Source organism: Lontra canadensis, unplaced genomic scaffold (assembly GCF_010015895.1).
Source record: "Lontra canadensis isolate GAN:19392208 unplaced genomic scaffold, GSC_riverotter_1.0 scaffold12, whole genome shotgun sequence".
NCBI lineage: Eukaryota > Metazoa > Chordata > Mammalia > Carnivora > Mustelidae > Lontra > Lontra canadensis.
This window is the reverse complement of record NW_022631006.1, coordinates 9,900,592-9,921,139: the sequence shown is the minus strand read 5'-3', so window position 1 is coordinate 9,921,139 and position 20,548 is coordinate 9,900,592. Positions and strand designations below refer to the sequence as shown.

General features: G+C 44.0%; 2 protein-coding genes across 3 annotated transcripts in view; both read right to left on the bottom strand.

Moving 5' to 3' along the window:
* Positions 1-765: 765 nt before the first annotated feature.
* Positions 766-12,567, bottom strand: LOC116867104 (RNA polymerase-associated protein LEO1-like). 2 transcript variants are annotated; one of them, XM_032856468.1, is made up of 9 exons: positions 12,552-12,567; positions 10,547-10,641; positions 9,233-9,378; positions 8,022-8,106; positions 6,766-6,860; positions 6,131-6,265; positions 4,193-4,331; positions 3,166-3,328; positions 766-1,552 (listed from the first exon to the last, which is right to left on the bottom strand). In XM_032856468.1, the coding sequence occupies exons 2-9, from the start codon at positions 10,625-10,627 to the stop codon at positions 1,497-1,499; spliced, it is 900 nt and encodes a 299-aa protein (XP_032712359.1). In that variant the 5' UTR covers positions 10,628-10,641; positions 12,552-12,567; the 3' UTR covers positions 766-1,496. The 2 variants fall into 2 exon arrangements, with proteins under 2 accessions (XP_032712359.1, XP_032712358.1); XM_032856467.1 differs by lacking the exon at positions 12,552-12,567 and having other exon boundaries at positions 10,547-10,706.
* Positions 12,568-14,970: 2,403 nt separating this feature from the next.
* Positions 14,971-20,548, bottom strand: part of LEO1 (LEO1 homolog, Paf1/RNA polymerase II complex component) — a 44,850-nt gene continuing 39,272 nt past the window's right edge. Inside the window, exon 12 of the mRNA XM_032856466.1 lies at positions 14,971-15,208. Coding sequence (XP_032712357.1) covers positions 15,104-15,208 — 105 coding nt within the window. The 3' untranslated portion in view covers positions 14,971-15,103. The remainder of the gene's footprint in view (positions 15,209-20,548) is intronic.

Here is a 20,548-nt window from a genome sequence, read left to right as displayed (position 1 = left end):
GGCTGTTGGGCTCACTCTCTCCTGCAGGTCTGGACGCCTGTCCTCTTTGGAAATCAGGAGGCTCAGGCCCTTGTACCATCTGGCACCTCCAGCTCCCATGAGTCTGAGTGGCCCAGGGGAGACAGAGTCCTCATGTCCAGCAGAGTTGCCCCTGCTCTTTTAGGGACCAAATGAGGGTGGCCAACCATATGTGGGTCCAATATCACCAAACATCTTTTGTCCTTCAAATGTGAAGCTTTCCAGGGCACCCGGGGGGCTCCTTCGGTTAAGCCTCTGCCTTTGGCTCAGGTCATGATTCCGGGATCCTAGGATCGAGCCCCGCATCAGGCTCTCTGCTCAGCAGGGAGCCTGCTTCTCCCTCTCACTCTGCCAAATAAATCAATAAAAACTTCTTTAAAAGTGCTTATTTTTTTACTTGGGAGGAAAAAACTTTGGATAGAGGTATTTCTTTTAATAAAGATTTTATTTACTTGAGAGAGCATGCAAGCAGGAGGGAGGGGCAGAGGGAGAGTCACAAGCAGGCTCCACACTGAGTGCAGAGCCCAACACGGGGCTTGAACCCACTACCCTGAGATCATGACCTGAGCCGAAGGCAGAGACTTAACCAACTGAGCCACCAATGTGTCCCTGGATAGTCTTAAAGTTCTTTAAACCTCAGCTTCCAAGTCTGTAAAGTGGGACTAACAATATCTGCCTCCTGGTTATTCTGAGGATTAGAACTGGTAGGGCCAGCATGGTGCTTGGCAAAGCACTCGGCGTCCAGTGGTGTGCCTGCTCTGACAAGACCACAGGGCCATGTGGTCAACAGAAAGTTTGTGCCATACCTATGGAAATAAACGACAATCCACAGATGGGCCGCAGACCCAGCTAAGCAGGACAGGAGGACATCCTGAAGAGGCGATACCTGACTTGCATTTCCAAAGCCCACCTCGGGACCCAGCAGGGAGGATGAGGTGGGGCAGAGCAGCCAAAATGCACAAAAACCCAAGACCCAGAATAGTTAGGGGAAAATGGATTTTCCGAAGTCACAGACTTGCTTCTGAACATTTTTTATTCACAACTAGGATTATGCAAAAGCGATTCAATTCATCATTTCAACCAAAACAAGTCATGTTATGATTGCTTTAAAACAAACTGTTGGAAACAATATACAGCTGTCTGTTGAATAATGGGTTTAGGAGTGCCAATTCTCTGCACAGTCGAAAAGCCAAGAATAACTTTTACCTCCCCAGAAACTTAACTGCTCATCGTTTACTGCTGACCAGAAGCCTTACTGATAACACAGTTGATACATATTTTGCTTGTTAAATGTATTATATATTCTTATAATAAAACAAGCTAGAGAAAATTTGTGAAAACCAAAAGGAAGAGAAAATACATTACAGCACCGTACCATATTTATAAAAAAAAAAAAAGCTGTAAGTGGACCCGCGCAGTTCAAACCTGTATTCCTCAAAGGTCAGTACAATGTATACTTGAGGGCAACGTTTTATACTTTAGTCACTTTCTTCCTCTTCACCCCCCACTTTCCTCTTTCCAGAGGCCTCATCTCCTGAACAGATACGAAAGGGAAGATGTAAAAATTCAATATTGAATGTTTCTAGAAATTTTGTCTACCATTGTTTGAGCTATCCTCAATAAAATACTAGCAAACTGAATCCAAAAATGTATTTTAAAAAAAATCATTCACCAACTGACCAAGTGGAGGTTCAATATTTGCAAGTCAGTCGGGGCTTCTGGGTGGCTCAGTCATTAAGCGTCTGACTTCGGCTCAGGTCATGATCCCAGGGTTCTGGGATCAAGCCCCGCATTGGACTCCCTGCTCAGCCGGGAGCCTGCTTCTCCCTCCGCCTCTCATGAATAAATAAAATCTTTTTTTAAAAATTAAAATTAGGGGCACCTGGGTAGCTCAGTGGGTTAAGCCTCTGCCTTCGGCTCAGGTCATGATCCCAGGGTCCTGGGATCGAGCCCCACATCAGGCTCTCCGCTCTGCAGGGAGCCTGCTTCCTCCTCTCTCTCTGGCTGCCTCTCTGCCTACTTGTGATCTCTGTCTGTCAAATAAATAAATAAAATCTTTAAAAAAAAAATTAAATTAAAAAATAAAGTGGTTCTGAGCTGATGGGGAAGCCAGCCCTACACATTAGAAGACCACCCCAAAGCAGCAACCCATGTCCACAGACACTAGCCGGTTGGGCCCCACAGATCAGGGCTTCTCTTGGGCAACGATCAGGGAAGGAGGGACACTTCCTCCTCACTCTACACTGGCTGACATTCCAGTCATATTACTTGAAATATGTTCCCCTGCTTCCTCAGTATTTAACTTCTTTTAAAGCCTGTAGTTTTCTGTAGTTTTCTTCTTTTTGTTTTGTTGTTGTAGTGTTTTACAATTTTATTTATTTGAGAGATAGAGAGAAGAGAGCATGAGTGGGGAGAGGGAGAAGCTGGCCACCCACCCGGCAGGAAGCCCAACAAGGGCCTCGATCCAAGGACCCCGGGATCATAACCTGAGCTGAAGGCAGACAATGGAATGAGCCACCCAGGTGCCCCCAACATTCTTAAAATTTTGATGAGAAGGTATATATAACTTTCAGACATGCTTAAATGACTTCAATTTGAGAGGTTTTGTTCTGAGAGAGTCATCACTTTTAAACACCCAACAGGTTTTATGCACATATTAAAAACTACAAAGTTTAGGGGCGCCTGGGTGGCTCAGTAGGTTAAGCCTCTACCTTGGGCTCAGGTCATGATCTCAGAATCCTGGGATTGAGCCCCATATCCAGCTCTCTGCTCAGCGGGGAGCCTGCTTCCCCCCCCCCGCCGCCTGCCTCTCTGCCTACTTGTGATCTCTGTCAAATAAATAAATAAAATCTTTAAACCAAACCAAACAAAAAACTACAACATTTAAATACCGCATCAATTACACAAGAAGGCAAACCGCTCATTACATGTTTTCCTCCACAAGGACAAAAATTATGTAATTGTTTTATTTTGGGGGTGCCTTATTTTCCTAGCTAAGCTTTTCTGTGGGAAAATGGCCCTAAGAAAAACAGTAAAAATACAAGTCCTCTGTACTGCTATCCTCACTAAATCCCAGCGGGACAGGGAATAAAAGCCCACCAACCTCTGCAGCCCTCAGAAGACATGTTACCTCCATGCCCAGCTAACCTTGGAGCTCCCCTTGGTAATGGTTTTTAATGGCTTCAGCGCCTTCCTCCTCCTCCTCACCGGCACTGCTGGGATCCTGGCAGGGGACACTCGGCCCCTGCTGGTTCTGCTTCTCCCACAGATGGATTGTCTCGTGAGTAGAAGCCCTCAATCGTTCTTCTTTCTGTAAAGAAGCAAACCTTTTTAACTGAAAAAATGAACTACCTTTCTGCCCACTTGAACTTAGATTTACATTTCTTGTCTTCAGAAAACAGGCCTCCCCATGCCACACCCGTTACCTCACCCAGCGATCACTCAGTGCAGTTGAGTTCCAGGTGTGCAGGCATCACAGGGTGAAGGGGCAGAAGGCCCCCTCGTGCTAACCACCCAATCAGATCCGGCACACACGTGGCCTCGGGAGCTGCAGCGTCCCCCGTGCTGCCAGGCAGAGCCCAGAGAGCAGCGAGCCGCCTGAGGAACCTCAGCCCAGTGGACACCCGAGGGAGGCTGTGTCTGCTGACCCGAGACAGACACCCGGCGTGCTCGGGCTCCACCGAACTACAGTGGTGCGCAGATGGTCCTGTCTGGGCCCCTCCCCGCCAGAGAGCTTCCCCACAGCTCCTGATGACAGGACGGGGAGGCGCTGGTCGGGGAGGATCCCTGAGCCCCAAAGCAGAACAGTCGCACCGTCCTCTGCCTGGCCGTCCACACACTGGTGTTCACAAGGCAGAGCTGGTGTCGAGAGAGTCAGGAACGTCTTTTTGACCTTCCTAGCTATCTGGCTAACAAAGTTTTATGATAACTGTCAAAGGTTACATTTTCTAAATTATCAGATTTCCCCTGAAATCTCATAAACTGATCAGAGAACACGAGTGTCTGGTTTGCTGTATCTTACCAGTGGCCCTGACATGCCACGCTTGGGTTGAAGCTGGCTCCCTGATAGGAGCAAGATAAAATGGTTGTGGCCACACAAAACTGTGAATTAATATTCTGGAAAGTACAGCTCTTAATACCCAAAAAATCCCAGGATAAAGCTTAACCGACGTACTTTAATCATCTCTGTGCGCTGGCATTCAGGGTCACGGCCAGCCATTGGTAAGATTCTAATCCTCTGGGTCTTCGAGCATCTCTTCTCAAGCGGCAGGGTCATCTTCCTGTGTGTGGCACAGTCTGTAGAGTGAGGCCTGCTGGGAGACAAGAATGCCTCACTGTAGACTAAGAACAGTCAGAGGCGATATCAGTGCACAGAGCCACAGACAGTGACCACTACCCCTTCAGTGGAGGGGGAGGCCAGGCCACGGGTCCTGGCACTCTGAGCCTCCTCACTCTCTGCTTCCTCCCTCTGTCCCATTTCCAGGGAATGCTGATGGGGCGAAGTGCAAGTGGAGGAAGGAGGAGAGCAGGACGTAAGGTCAAAGGCTTTTCCAAAGAAACAACCCCACCCCAACCCCCCACCCCCACCCCGCAACCTGCCCCGGACGACATTCAGAGAGAAAAGAAGGGACAGGAAATCTCAGTTCCGTAAGGGTGGTGCAGAGGCCAGAAGTCGTGATTCAAGAATGAAACAGGCGTCCCTCCATCTGAATATGATTAGAAGGAAGATCAAAGCAAGAAGGCCTCAGGACAGCACTGGACTAGGAGTCCCTGGTGCAGAAAGCAGTACATCATATCAGAAAGAAGAAAGGGAGATCCTTAGGAGAGCGTCCCTGAGACTGGAGGGAGATGGGACATATGGTATGTGAAACACCGAGCACAATGGAAAAAAAGCAAGCCATAGAATCCTTTGTCTCTTACACCTCCATTCGAGAAAGCTCAGGAAGAGGCTGGATTTGAACAGCATTTATTACACCAGGTCTCTGCACTGCATGACATCGTACGTATTACTTGACTTAACTGACACTCATCCCTGTGAAGTCAATATTATCTCCATTTTATAGATAAGGAAACTAAAAACTAGAGTGAGGGGCGCTTGGGTGGCTCAGTCAGTTAAGCTTCTACCGTAGGCTCAACTCATCGATCCCAGCATCCTGGGGTCGAGCCCCACATTGGGCTCCATGCTCAGTGGGGATCCTGTTTCTCCCTCTTCCTCTGCCTGCCACTCCCCCTGCTTGTGCTCTTTCTCTCTCTCAAATAAATCAATTTCTTAAAAAATAAATTATAAAGTTGTGTGACCATTAGTACAATCTGATTTATTTATTTATATAGGTTTCATTTATTTACTTGAGAGCAAGAGGGAGAACACAAGTTGGGGTGGGAAGAATAGAAGGAGAGGGAGAAGGTGGCTCCCCGCTGAGCAGGGACTCCTACAAGGGACTTGATCCCAGAACCTGACCATCATGACCTGAGCCGAAGGCAGACGCTTTACCAACTGAGCCACCCAGGCACCCCTACAATCTGATTTTAGAACATTTCCATGACCTCAAAAAGAAACCTTGTGCACACTGTTAGTTGGCTAAATGCCCCACTTGGAGGAGAGCGGCATGAAGGACAACAGCACGGGGTCCTTAGGGGAAGGTGTGTGCAGGAACGGAGCCGGTAGCATCCAGTGAAAAGGCTGGATATGGAGCACCCATCGGCTTGGGGTCGAGCCGCAGCCCCCGTGGTCATCTCGCCCTTTTCTCTACCGTGTGCACACATCAACAGAAGGCTCATGCTTGGCCAGCCTCCCAGCTAAATTCCATGGAAGGCAAAGGACATGGGCCAGCTGAGCACCGAAGACCAGTCTCCTAGGCCTCCTATCAGGTGCACTGACCAACGTGAATTCATTCACTGGTCTTTTGGTTTATACGGGGGTCTTGGGTTGGTTTTGACAGCGTGGACTGGCTCCCTGAGAAACAGCGATCTGGGGTAGAGGTGAACCAAACCACGCGCCTGGTGAGCTGCACCTTGAAATCATGTCTGTCAGAGCGGAGTCAGGCTTTCTGCACGACTCTCCGCCTTGCTGCTCGTTAACTACCAGTAACAACTGGTCAGCATGAACAGTTACCTAAAGGTGAGCTTGGATTTAAACACAGCTTGTCCCCGTAGACCAGTGTCTTCTCGAACGAACAGGTGGTTGTGGTTGCCCTGCACTGGGGCTTTGTAGACATCAAACACTTCACTGCCTAGATGCAGGGAGAGGCTGCAAACGAGAAACCGTTCAGACTGGGGTGGACATTCGACAAAGCCCACAGTTTCCATTCTCCCCTATAGGCTTTACTTAAAATGCTGTGGAACCGTGTCCTGAATTCATGAGAAAAACAGAGGTGCTGTAAATAACGTATTCCCTTTTAAAGCCAAAGGTGGTAAAAATTCATCCTTCAACTTGAAATATAATTATTCTATCATTTTCCCAATCTCTACCACTTCATAAGACAGAAACACTTTGTTCCCAAAATACCAGTGTGTACTGCCCAATAGTAGCTCCTGTAAGTGAGCTAGCATTAGGCTTTCCCCCCAGAAGGCTGCTACCATGAATCTGATCACACCCTGGGCCCACTTCTAAGGTGTCATCTCCGAGGCCTAGATTTGTTTAATTCTTTCATGGAAGATGGCCCCAAAGTAAGGTCCTGCACAGAGAACCCCGTTCTTCCCAGGTATCTCTCTGGGTCTTCCAGGGCCCTCCGGGCATCATGGGCTCACCTCCCATCTGACCACTTGACCACCCGAGCGTTGCTTTCCTTAATTTCATTTCCTTCCTCGTCCCGGCGTTTCCTCCATCTTATCGTATTTTCTACCTGGTTCAAAACACAAAGGCATTAGAAAACCAAGGTAACAACTGCGTGTTCTTTTTCCCTCCAGTGACTTACAATCATGTGCCAAGAGTTGGTATGTAGTGCTAAGGAAGCTCACAAGAGAACTAGTGCATTAGGCAACGCTGAAACCCTCCCGCTACAAATACCGAGAGATATTGGTTAAACTATTTTGTTTAAATCTTTTGCAAGCTCATGGCAGTGGAAGCAGAATCCAAGTATCACACAGGATGGAGGGATTACCACACACACCAGGAGCTCCAAAGAAGCGAGGGTGAGGCTTTGGGTCCACATGGGACAGAGAGTTAAAATGGAGACCTGTGCCTACCGCAAGTACACCTGAAGGGCTGTGAACCCAACAAAAGAGGGACTAGTAAGCCTGACCTAGTACGACAGGGAAGTCCTGGGCATTAAATGAAAAATTAAAAGATAAAAGAATATAAAGTTAAGAAATCAACAATTTCAACTTGAGACTTCCACTTTGCCCTGTTTTTTAGTTCAGATAAGGCCTCTCTTTGTGTGTAGTCGGAATCCCATAGAGAGCCCCAGAGAATGCTACCCTGTTTTTTAGTTCAAATGTGTCCTACCCATATAGGAGGCAACTCCAAATCACAAAGGTAGCATAAAAATTGGTTCTGCCCCCAACAGAAGCTCATCTCCACCCGAAGCAAGAAGACAAGAGCCCTGTGAGAACACCACAGTGTCCTGCCATCCCAGGTCTTCTTGAGAGGAAGCGCCTGCAGACAAGGCCTCTCTTTGTGCGTAGTCGGAATCCCATAGAGAGCCCCAGAGAATGCTACTGAGGAAGCTGCAAGGACCTACCCACTATAAAATGCAGAGGCAGTTCATATACCTAAAAATACTTATCCTAAAGGAAGTAGCTAACAATTTTCAAGAATTTTTATCATTACTTCCAATGAAAAATTGTAACTGGGAGAAAAAGGTTAGAAAAGTGAGAATTACAGGGATTTTTAAAAAAGGTTATGTAACTTCTCCCCTAAAAATATTCTCAAAAGACATTTCAGTCCTTGTTCTAAAGAGTAAACATAAAAGATCATTTCATAATCTCGTCTCAAATAATTATCTGTTTTACTTAACAAAAAACTTGAAAAGAAAAAGAAAAAGGAATCAAGTATAGAATAGTACCTTTAATCTTAACCTGGTTCTATCTTCCTCGTCAAGCACTTTCTCACCTTCAAATTCATCTTCGTAATACTGAGGATCGAAAGGTCTAAAAACCGTTTTTTAATCTCATGTTAGCCATTTTTGTAACGAATATTATTGCTTATAAAATAATCTTTACAACATGCACCAATATGTTAAAAGTCACAGAGACAACTTCACGTAGTATTTCAAGAAAGTATGAAAATTAGTGTACGTTCTTGAAATCTGATTTTAAAATATCAGAAATAAAATCCAAGTGTGACTAACAATTCCAAGCCTTGTTTGAGGAAATAGGTCTTCTAAAATATAAATACGACATGGTCTTATCTTTCTACTTTTTTTTTTTTAAAGAAAAGTATCCTGCTGATTACTCAAGAGCTTATACACATGAACCTTCACAAAAAATACCCATCAATACTATTTTGTTGTCCAAAATCATTTTCTCTTCAAGTCATAGTGGCTTTTGCACTGAACATTTATGATTTCTCTAGCAAACTTCCTCTACCTCATTTTCTGATTTTTCAGCTTTACACTAGTGAAAAACACCTTTGTCAGCTGTCATGTTGGTTTATTTGTAAGTGCTAAATGCTAGAAGAATCATTCACATTAGAATTCTCACATGAGGGACACCTGGGTGTCTGAGTCAGTTGGTCAGGCATCTGCTTTCAGCTCAGGTACTAATCCCGAGGTCCCAGGATTAAGTACCGAATCAGGCTCCCCACTCATCAGGGAGTCTGCTTCTCCCTCTGACCCTCCCCTCTCTGGTGCACTCTCTAATAAATAAATAAAATCTTTAGGGACACCTGGGTGGGGCTCAGTCGGTTAAGCATCTGCCTTCGGCTCAGGTCATGTTCCCAGAGTCCTGGGATGGAGACCTGCATCAGGGTCCCTGCTCAGCAGGGAGCCTGCTTCTCTTTTTGCCTGCTGCTCCCCCTGCTTGTGCTCGCTCACTCTCTGACAAATAAATAAATAAAATCTTAATAAAATAAAAGCTTTAAAAATAAAATAAAATAAAATCTCACAGCAGTAACTCATCATTTTTTACCACAGCACATCCTAAATTTACTTTTCCAGAGGTATATGAGGAATCTCCTATCTTTATAACTACCCAACTTATGATAAGAAAAAACATTTACATTGCACATATTTTAAATTAATATTTTGAAAAAAAAAACTTTAATCAGTCCTCTTACTTGGGTTCTATGCTGAGAAATTTAGGTAGTTTAACAAAGTATAATTCATTTCCTAGATCAGAGTTGATACTGGGGATTTCTACTTCTATTCTGGTTTCAGAAATCCGCTCTTCCTCCTGTTGGTCCTGAGGCACTCCACGTTCATCCTAAGAGAGGAATCAGGATGTGAGAGCTTGAAGTGAAACTGAAAATGCTCTAGCTCTTCTAGAGTACTAGGAGATACAGATGTGACTGAAAATAAATTCAGATACCACTTCAGAAACAAAAGAGTTAGCAACCCCTCCAGGCCTCTCCCTAAGATTTCATCCTCTCCCCCAAAAATATCACCATGGGAAACAATATCTGTTAGCCTGCATTACTAGAAAAAATATCAATTTTGTCGACATATCTGGTTTGCATAAGACATTAAATGACAGAACTGTGAAGATGTACAATCCCCCAGTACGAAGTAACTTTAAGATCAGAGAAGAAAGTTAAATAGCACATGCTTTCTGGCACAGGTTTGTGTTAGGAAAAACTTAAATCAGAGATGCCTGGGTGGCTCATTTCGTTAAGCGTCTTCCTTAGGCTCAGGTCATGATCCCAGGATCCTTGCTCAGCAGGGAGCCTGCTTCTTCTGCTTGCCCCTCCCCCTGCTTGTTTTCTCTTTCTCTCCCTCTAGGTCTCTGACAAATAAATAAAATCTTTAAAATCTTAAAAAAAAAAAAAAGAAAGAAAAAGAAAGAAAGAAAAGAAAAGAAAGGAAAAGAAAAGGAAAGGAAAGGAAAGGAAAGGAAAGGAAAGGAAAGGAAAGGAAAGGAAAGGAAAGGAAAGGAAAACTTAAAATCAAGGGGCACCCTGGGTGGCTCAGTCGTTAAGCCTCTGCCTTCAGCTCAGGTCGTGATCCCAAGGTTCTGGGATCAAGCCCCGCATCAGGCTCCCTGCTCAGCAGGGAGTCTGCTTCTTCCTCTCCTCCCTGCTCATGCTCTCTCTCACTCTCTCTATCTCTCTCTCTCAAATAAATAAATAAAATCTTTTAAAGTAAATAAATAAATGAATAAAGGAAAGAAAAGAAAAACTTAAAGGTTTTCAAATTATGAGTCTTCACAGTTTAGCCCCAAAGTTTGGCATCAACCTCATTCTGAGCAATTCTTTCTGTACCTGCAAATATCCACAATTCCCAACATAACTGAGAAAGTCACCCATTCCTCAGGTGTTTCAGACCACTACTCAATTATCAATATCCTTTCTCCATAGAAACCAGACACTTCAGCTTTTGAAGCTTTCTTTTTAATTCGAGCAATGGGACCTGTTGAGGTTAGTGATTATACTCACAGCAGGCTGCCCTGGAATAGATTGTTCACTGTCCCCATCGCTCTCTGAAGAAATGTCATCTATGTCTCCAAACAGATCCATGGTCCTACTGTGACCTTCAATGCCGGGAGAAAAACACACAGTATTAATTTCTCTGAGGTTCTTCATACGGTTTTTAGCCCATCACTTCAACACTGTCCAAAGATCCAGAAACCAAATCTCCACAAAGCCAACCTTGAATTTGCTCTCTGAGCCTTGCCCCCAGAAGCCTGACAAGTATCTATGGAGAAGGAAGGTGGCCAGTTTGGTTGGTGGAAGGCAAAGCTGCTGTGATAGCCAGCTTTCAACACAGTTCCCAGTGGTTCCTGCCTCTGACAGTCCTGCCCTTGCAGTCTCCTCCAACATGTGTCACAGTTGATCTATGTGATCAATAGAATACAACCTCACTTTTAAGGCGAGGCCATGACATTGTGGCTTTTCCACCTCCTCCTTTCTCTTCTTAGCTCACTGCTCTGGAGAAGCCAGCTGCCATGACGTGAAGACACTCAAACTGCTAAGGAGAGGTTCATGGGGCAACTAACTGAGGCCGCCTGCCAAGAACACGAGTGAGCCATCTTAGAAACAGATCATTCTGTCCCAGGCAAGCCTGTAGGTAAAGGATTCTCAGCCAACATCTTGACTGGAGCTTCATCAAAGACCTTGAGCCATAGCTACCCTGCTAAACCAGTCATGACCCTCAGAAATTATGGAATATTAGATGTTGTTTTCATCTGGCCTTCCCAGGGTAGAAGCTGAGTAGCTAGAGGTGAGGGGTGGTATGCAGGTCACACAAGATATGTTTAATCCAACACTCTTATCTCCCTAAGCCTTTGGATTCCCTCCACATAATGCCAGGGAAGCTTCATTACAAGTAGGCCACCAGTAGGTTGTAGCTAACAGCTCTGGAGCCATGTCCTGCTGTATGTGTTAACACATCAGATCCTGAATATGTAAGTGCCCCAAACCAGTCCATTTGGCCAAAGCTATTGTTATAGTCTGTCCTTCATCTCACCTTCCTAGAACATAGTTCCACAGTATTTCCTAGGCTTTTCCCTTTATCAGCAAAGCCTTGTAGTTCTTCTGGCATATAAGCATTTCTTCTTCAGCTAGGAGTTCGTGCTTTGTCAGAGTAGGATGAGATCCTAGTGATGGGTTGACTGGTAGCAAGTGGGGCAGACAGCATGCAGTTGGCTGAGTCTTGAGGAGAATGGAAACTGCCACAGCTAACATTATTACCATGTTTTCAAGCAAGGAAAGACCAGGTTCCTCAGACACAGGGAAGCAAACTGTTTCTCACAGGCACAGAGTGACTAGCAAATTGAGTTTTCCTGTTTCACCTGAGTCCAAAGAGACATCCCACCCTTAGCTTCTTTCTCTAGCAATGTCATTTCACATGAGAGAGGTTATGAATTCAACTAATGTTGCAACTCTGCAACGGCACAAAGGAATGTTTAATATTCAGCTACTTCAGCCCTGCCTCAGAGACAGGAGATTCGTTTAAGGCGGTGAGGAAAGCTCACTGGTTCTCTGGCCCTGACCTGAACTGAATGTTTAAAGACCTAAGCTTGTAATATTCTTCCATAAGTGCTCCACGGCACTCCGAAGTATCCACCCCTCACCACAGTCCGCAGTATCGTCACTACGCCCAACAAGTCTAACAGCCACTTGAGCCCTCAACCAGAGGGGTAATCGGATGCACCATGCCACCAACCATGCGTTACCAGCATCCCGTTTCATTGGCGAGGAGCTCAGACCTGCATTCAAACCCAAACTCATCTGCAAATCACATCTTTGAGGATTTCTCTCCTGGACTACCCAGTCAGGTCCAAGTTGGGGAACAGAAAACACACCAGCAGTCTATACAGATAGAACTAAAATTTTAAAAGTATTTTTTTACTTAGGTTTCCACCTCTAGAAATGAGGGAACAAAGGAAGAGGTGGAATTATTAAACGTAAAAACTTAACAGTATGGAGCTGAAACTCATACCTGAGGAAGAGAAGTGTCCAGCAGGCCCTGATGCCTTGGGCGGGGCGGGGCGGGGAGATACAATGAAGCTGGCTCTCCAAGTGCTGGTAAAGCTGCAAACTGGATGAGCTGCTGTGGCAAGGTACTGCCTCTGCTGAGGTGAAGGGGTTTGTGGGCCCCCTTAGAAAAACTGCAAGTTGACAGGAAGCTTCCAGAAAGTTCCATAAATAAACAGGAAGGAGCAATCTCTTCTTTGTTATTCAGTCTTCCAGTCTCCCTCCAGCGCCCCCTAACAGGGGGCAGCTGGCAAAGATGAGATGTGCTTGCAGAATCTTGGCCCCAGCACCACCAAGCTTGGTAAAAAAGGGTGGGTTTGGAGATGAAAAGACAAGAGCTTAATAATGAATACACGTTCTACTAGTTAAAAAAACAAAAAACAAAGTATATTGCCTTAAAAAGGACAGGCAGAATGAAGGCTCTTAAAAGCCAGGCATAGTTTTAACAATTTGTTAAACCAAGAAACAGCAAGAGACTGAAGGTTTTGGTGTTAGGGAAGTGGCACATGAGGAAAAAAAAAAAAAGCAAAGTGGCACCTTGGTGATTTGGGACCTTCTTTTTCGATGTCACTTTTCTTTCTCTGTAGTCAGGTTTTAGGTAAGCCTCCCACAACCAGCACTCCCAGACTGTACCAACAGCACTAGAAAGGAAGTTGGGTAGAATCCATTCATAAGGGGAAGATTAATTAGTCTATGTAGAAGAAAATCACAGAAAAGACAAATATGTGTGTGGTAAATTTAAAACATACCTGCACGGGCGCCTGGGTGGCTCAGTCAGTTCCGGCTCAAGTCATGATCTCAGGGTCATGAGATCAAGACCTGAGTCAGGCTCCACATTGAGCAGGGAGGCTGCTTCAGTCTCTCTCCCTCGGCTCCTCCCCTAACTTGTGAGCACATGACCCCACCCCCCAAAATAAACAAACCCTTTAAAAAGATAAAAAAAGTAATACATACCTGCAAATTCTTTGCCATTCCAACCATCAAGAGGAGTCAAATTTCCTTCCCTTTGAATATAGGTACACATGAGTGACTCACTTTAATCAACAGAAGGTGTTGGATTTGGATGTGAAAGGTAATACAGCTTTTACCTGGCTCCCTCTCTTAGGATGCTCAGTGTTGGATCCCAGCCATTATGCTGTGAGAAAGTAGGGCCAGGACTGAGATGCGGAAGTGAGACACTTACCTTGAGTGAAAAATACAAGGGGTGCCAAAATCTCAGTGACCTAGATGACCACACTGCAATACAATGTTTATTTATTTAAAAAATACATTTACTTATTTTAGAGAGCGTGAGTGTGCACACAAGCAGGGGAGAGGCAGAAGAAGAGGGAGAGAATTCCAAGCAGGCTCTGGCTCCCTGCTGAGCACACAGCCTGACACGGGGCTCGATCTCACCACCCTGTGATCATAAGCTGAGCTGAAATCCAGAGTCGGCTCCTTAACTGACTGAGCCACCGAGGAGCCCCAATACAATGCTTTTTAAAGCTTCTTGTGAAAGACCCATGAATACATTATCAAATTTTTAAGAAAAGCACGGATCCATCCAGCTCTGTACTTGCACAATTCTCCTCACTTGTTTTACCCTAATTTCAGCCACCAGGTCCTGTTTACATAAAATTCTGACATTTTAATCATTATGGATTTTCGCATTAGTTCCATTTTTTTTTTTTAACATCCTATATCATGGTATCATTTATAATGGGCTGAAGAGGGACCCTCCCACACAAGGTTCATATCTACCCAGAACTTCAGAATGTGACTTGACTTAGCAGTAGGGTCTTTCCAGATATAATTAAGTCTACTGAATAGGACTGGTCCTAAACACACTGCTTGGTGTCCTAATATAAGGAGAGGAAGACCTGCAGAGACACAGAGGAGAGGAGACACATAAGGAGAGGAAGACACACAGAGACACAGAGCAAACAAAGGGAAATAACCCACGTAAAGACCAAGGAAAGAACAGAGTTCTGCTGCCAAAAGCCAAGGACTGCCAGGAGGCCCCAGAAGCCAGAACACACAGCAAGGCAGGATTCTTCCCTAGCGCTTTCAGAGGGAGAGTGGCCCTGCCAATACTTTGATTTAGGATTTCTAGGCTCCAGAACTGTAAGAGAATACATTTCTGTGGTTTTAAGCTACCCAGTTTGTGGTACTGTGTTATAGCAGCCCTAACAAACTGAAACAAGCACAAGAAGCTCTTTTTGGGCCCTTAAACTCTGCACTCCAGAGGAATGCCTCACTTGCCTCACCTGACCCTGACTAGGAGGCATCTTTGTGGGGGGTAGGGGATGGAGAGAGCAGCAGGAATTCACTCAAACTTAAGACTTCCTGTGAAGTTTAAACAAAATCAACTTGCTTTAGATAAAGTAGACTTCCTGAACAGAGACTTGCTTTAAAAAAATTTTTATTACAATTAAAATTACACAAAAGCAAATCAATTCATTTCAATCAAAATAACTCATGTTTACATCATATTTAATAAACTGTACAAAAATACATAAAATGTTTTCACATTGTGCTTCAGTCATCATCTTCTTCCTCTTCATCACTGATCACATACTTTTTATGCTTTTTACTCGCTTTATCATCATCTTCTGCTTTTCTCTTTCCAGAAGGTTCCCCTTCCTAAACAAGTAAAAATTTTTAAAAATATGAAAATCAATAGAAAATATTTCTAGGAAGATTTATCAAAAGTAGCTCTGACCTGAATGATCCTCTGAAAACACAAAAGAAAATAATTTTTAAAATAAGAACATTTTCCAAATGAATAAAACCAGTGGTGAAGGTCATGGCCAGTTCCCAGTACTAGAAGCATTAAAAAATGACAACTATCCAGAGCTAATTACAAACTAACTACAAAACAACCCAACTTCAGGACCATAAGGAAGACCTAAGAAATTATAAGCAATCTCTTAGAAGGGAGGCCTTGTACATGAAGAAGGGCATACAGGGAAACTGGAAACTAGGTCTGCCCTGGGAATAGTTAGGGCTCTCCAAAGAAGTCTGCCTGTTAGAACCACTGATCCTGTTGAATATTTTTACTGTGATTGGGTGATTAAACTTTTCCTCTGCTTCCTCAGCATTTCACCTCTTTGTTATCTAAAATTCATTATTTTAGGGGCACCCTGATGGCTCAGTAGGTTAAGAGTCTGCCTTCAGCTCAGGTCATGATCCTGAGGTCTCCTGGAATAGAGCCCCACATGGGGCTCCCTGCTCAGCAGAGTCTCCTTCTCCCTCTCCCTCTGCCCTTCTCACACCTGCTCATGCACTTTAATAAATAAAATCTTCAAAAAAATAAAATTCAGTATTTTAAAGACCATTAATTTTTTAAAATAAAGATTTCCTATTTTGGATATACTAAAAACTCACATCATAAAAGTTTATAAAAATATTTAAAGAAGTTAAAGGCCTATTACACAAGTTCACATTACTTAAAATCATGTACCATGTTCTAATAGAAACAATTCAGGAAGTTATATAAAAAAATTTTTTTTACAAAAAGATTTCAAATATATCAACATCTCAATAATATCAAATAGTGACTAAAATGAATTGGTACAGAATATGACACTCCAGAACTGCCTTAACCTTCTTCCTCATCAAAATTAAACAGGGTAAATAGTCAAAGGCTGAAGTTGGGGAAAGCCAGGCATCTCTGCTATGACCAGAGAAAGTTTCTGGATGCACAAGCTGGTGCATCTACTTCTTCTGATGGTCCCCATGGCTGGACTTCTGAGGAGCAAGATACCATCCCACACTTGCTTCCTGCTTTATTATCCCAAACGCATCCCCACAGACCTGAAGTGCCAAGGAGAATTCAAAGGGGAACGTTATGAACTCAAAAAGAGTCAGAAGTCCTCCTGTACTTCCTTTCCAGCTGGCAACAGTCAAGTTACCCAAACAGCAGGGCTGGAAGATGGATCCCACCCCAGGATATGACTAGTGCTCCTTCCTACCTCCTAGCCTGGAGCAAACCCAGACACTTCCCTTCTCTCCCAGCCCAACATCAGCACAGGCAAAGAGGACATTCAATCCCACCATTTGTCTTTTCACTAATTTTCAGCCAGAAGTCTAAAACACTTTACATGCACGCCCCCTGAGGCACTGTTCCCTACATAAACCTCAATTTATCTTTCAGCTCTAAAATTCTCTATGGAGTTTAGTTTGAGTGAACTAAAGAACTGGCATGGTACTTCTCACAGGTGGTAGAGCCTGAAACTGAGACACAGACTCTTAATTGCAGACAACAAACTGACGGTGACCAGAGGGGAGAGGGGCAGGGGGCTGGGTGACACAGGGATGGGGATGAAGGAGGACGCTTGCTGTGATGAGAACCAGGCATTGTATGGAACTGCTGCATCATTAAATTACCCGAAACTAATATTACAATGTATGTTAACAAACTGGAATTTAAAGAAAAAGTTTAAATAAAAAAGGTGTAAGGTGGTAGAGCCTGTTCTAAAGAATGCGGGACAGGGCCCAGTGGCTGGAGATGGTCAGGGCCCTCCAAACAAGTCCAACTGGCACCAATCCTAATCCACTGTCGGGGCTAAGAGGCTTCAGAATTCTGCTTGGGAAATCCTGCCAGGACAGATTTCCCCAGCAGCTACAGGCAAGCACGGTAAAGCACAGCAAAGGCAGGTAAGACTTAGTGAATGCCACCCTTCAGGGGACCTCATATTGTGCAAGTAAAAACGTGGGATTCTACTCTACTGAACTGCAGTGGAATAAATCCCGGCGCCATGTATAAGTGCAACAAATGACAGAAATATTCCTGTTAGACTGAAGTATACTAACATAGCCAGGAATGCAAGTCCATATAGACACAGGAACAGCAGCCCAGTTTTGAAGGAATTGTCTTCCAACAATTTAAAACTAATTGTAACTAACTGTAATTGTTTTTAAAACTCACTAATTTTTTCATACTAATAAGCCAGTCCCCAGAGTTTATTTAACACGAAACATACCTAAGAATATATATAAATGCGAGTGTCTTCAAGGATGAGAGGCCAACACCAAGAATGTCAAAGGGTTCCAGGGAAATATATTCAGAATCTCAATCATGGGAAATCCTATCCTGGAGGGCAACCTGGGGCTATGGTGGATCCAAGTCACCCACGGTCCCATAAACAGAGAGCAAGGACCTCAAACAGATAAAGGCAGGGTTGCCAAGGTGGGGAATGCAGGATCCGTGAGGGAGAACTGGGAGAGAAACCAGACCACTGGGCACCTCCTTCTAAGTAATCCTCAGCAGGTCACCTCCTCCACCTAAGAAAGCTGAGGACTGGCCATGATCCCTTCCTTTCCATTGTCTTCATGTTTCTTTCTACTTGGGTCTTTCCTTTTTCCAGTTTCTCCTCTTCCCATTTTTCTACCTTTCAAGTTATTTAGGTTTTCTAAAGTTGTTTATTGCTTACAAAAGTAAGAGAGGATAAAAAAGCTACTTTTTCCCTTTCTTGTAACTTAGACCCTGTTGGGGAAGGGAAACAAGCATTTCCTGCCCAGATACTACATGTCACTGCGCTACCCACTTTTGTACCTGTTATTTATTATCCTCCAACAACTTTGCAGGCAGCAAGCATAAATGCCACTGAAGAGATGAGGGAACAGACGTAGAAATGTGAGATGACTTGATCAAGGCTATACAAGTGGCCAAGAGTCAATAATCCAGTTGATTATAATCCAGACTCATGCCCTCCCACCCACCCCCCCATCACAGAAAGCTCTGCTGATAATGGTAGATCTCTGGGAACTTAGACTCTGCAAGTTCCCCAGCATCTCACCCAGGCTCCTGCCGTCTGGATGGGGCTTAGCGTATAAATGGAGAGAGGGACCTAGAGCAGGTCTGACCCCTACCTTCTCTCCCCCACTGACACCCACAGCCAGGACTTGAGTAGTGAGGAGAAGGTGGCCAAGGCATGAGAGGTCCAGGCAGAAGAAAAATCTTTGTTGTCATGAAAGGGGAAGGGAAGAGTACAGGAAGCCCTACCATTATATCTGGGTGAGGAAGGTAGAGGGTAGTTCGGGTAATAAACAGCTAGGAGGCATCCACAAGAGGCATTTGTAAGTCAGGAGGTTATAGGTTTTCCCAGCCTAGAAGATGGCTACATGATGGATCACATTTAAAAATCTCATTTCCAGGGTGCCTGGGTGGCTCAGTTAAGCCTATGCCTTCGGCTCAGGTCATGGTCCCAGGGTCCTGGGATCCAGGCCCGCATCGGGCTCTCTGCTTACCAGGGAGCCTGCTTCCCCCTCCCCCTCTGCCTGCCTCTCTACTTGTGACCTCTCTCTCTCTGTGTGAAATAAATAAAATCTTTTTAAAAATAAATAAATAAAAATCTCATTTCTGAGAATACTAGAGAGAAACAGAAGTTCCATGGCAAATCTCAATTTTCATTCACAGTTTCTGCTTGCCAAGAAATAAAATAGCATCTGCTTAGATGAGGCTTCCCATTTGCCAACAGTGCTACACACTATAAACCCATCATTAAGATGCTTCCTATATAATTTAAAACAAATATGTTGCAGAATAATTTGACAATTTCTGTCTAGTTATCTTCCATAGCATGCCACTTCAAACAAAGACTGGGAAATATTAAGTATTATGACTAACAAACAATAATGCAACATAGTACTCTGCTTCACATAAGAGCCTCACAGAAGTTTATAGTTCACAGAAAACCAAAACAATCAAAATACATTAAAACCACGTGTAACAGAAATGCAACATCTATGCCCTTCAATATGACAAAACAATCCCTCCCTCCCATTGAAAATAATTAACAATAATGGGAAAATGTAAACAAATCAATGTGATGGCAAGAAAATAAGGCATAATTACAGGCCAAAAATCAAGTGAAACCAAGACATAAGTAGAGCACTAATGCAGGCTTTCTCTCTGAAGACCTTTACCAAACTGTGAAGATCAGCTTTAATTTTTACGCTCCATGGGTGCTAAGCACAGGAGACAAACACCAGTTGGAGCAGTTTAATAGCAGACCCCAAAGGACTACACCTTTAGTATAAAGGCAAACCAGAAATAAGCCCAGGCCCACTTTGAGGCAATGATCTGTGGATTTTTTTGGTAAAGGGCCAGATAATAAATGTCTTGGGCTTTGGTAAGACACACGGTTTCTGTTTTAACTATTCAACTCTCCCCCTGTAGCAAAAAACATTCATAGATAATACATAAATGAATAAGCATGCCTGGTTTCTAACAAAACTTTATTTAAAAAAATGGTTGGCAGGGGGCGCCTGGGTGGCTCAGTGGGTTAAAGCCTCTGCCTTCGGCTCAGGTCATCATCCCAGGGTCCTGGGATGGAGCCCCACATTGGGCTCTCTGCTCAGCAGGGAGTCTGCTTCCCCCTCCCTCTCTACCTGCTTCTCTGCCTACTTCTGATTTCTGTCAAATAAATAAAATAAAATCTTTAAAAAAAAAAAAAATGGTTGGCAGGCTAGTGAGCTGTCATTGGCCACGAACAAGTTTGTATGAGCCAAGCGTAACGTAGAGAGCCACTGAATCAGTACGTTCCATACTTGAAACTAACGGAACATGGTGTGTCAGCTGTATACTTCAATTTAAAACAAAAAGTTGGCGTGCTCAATTTTCTCACATACACAAGTTTGTGTGTAATTGAATTATTTGAAGAATGAACAAGATTTTGGAGAAAAAAAAAATAACCTAGAACCAAGTAATATGAGAAAGCTGCTTCCACAGAATGAGAGTTAAAGTCACTGGCTGGATCACAGGATATCTGTCATCATTACGAAACAGAAAAAATTAATCAGTTCTCGGAAAATTCATAACCTCAAGTCAGAATTCTCACTTCCAGGTAATCTAAAAAGACCTCATTTAAAGTATACTTTAAAGTGATCCCAGGTAGCTGGGGTGCCTGTGTGGCTCATTTGGTTAACTGTCTGACTCTTGATTTGGGCTCAGGTCATGTGGGATCAAGACCTGCTTTG

Bases quoted from the DNA above. Each gene is read 5' to 3' on its own strand.
- LOC116867104 (XM_032856467.1), bottom strand. From the start codon at position 10,693: ATGAAGAACCTCAGAGAAATTAATACTGTGTGTTTTTCTCCCGGCATT. The intron at 6,266-6,765 runs GTGAGCCCATGA...TCTCGTTTGCAG, and splicing joins GTCAAGTGGTCAGATGGGAG to CCTCTCCCTGCATCTAGGCA. The intron at 3,329-4,192 runs GTACGTCGGTTA...GCTTCTTTACAG, and splicing joins AGCGCACAGAGATGATTAAA to AAAGAAGAACGATTGAGGGC.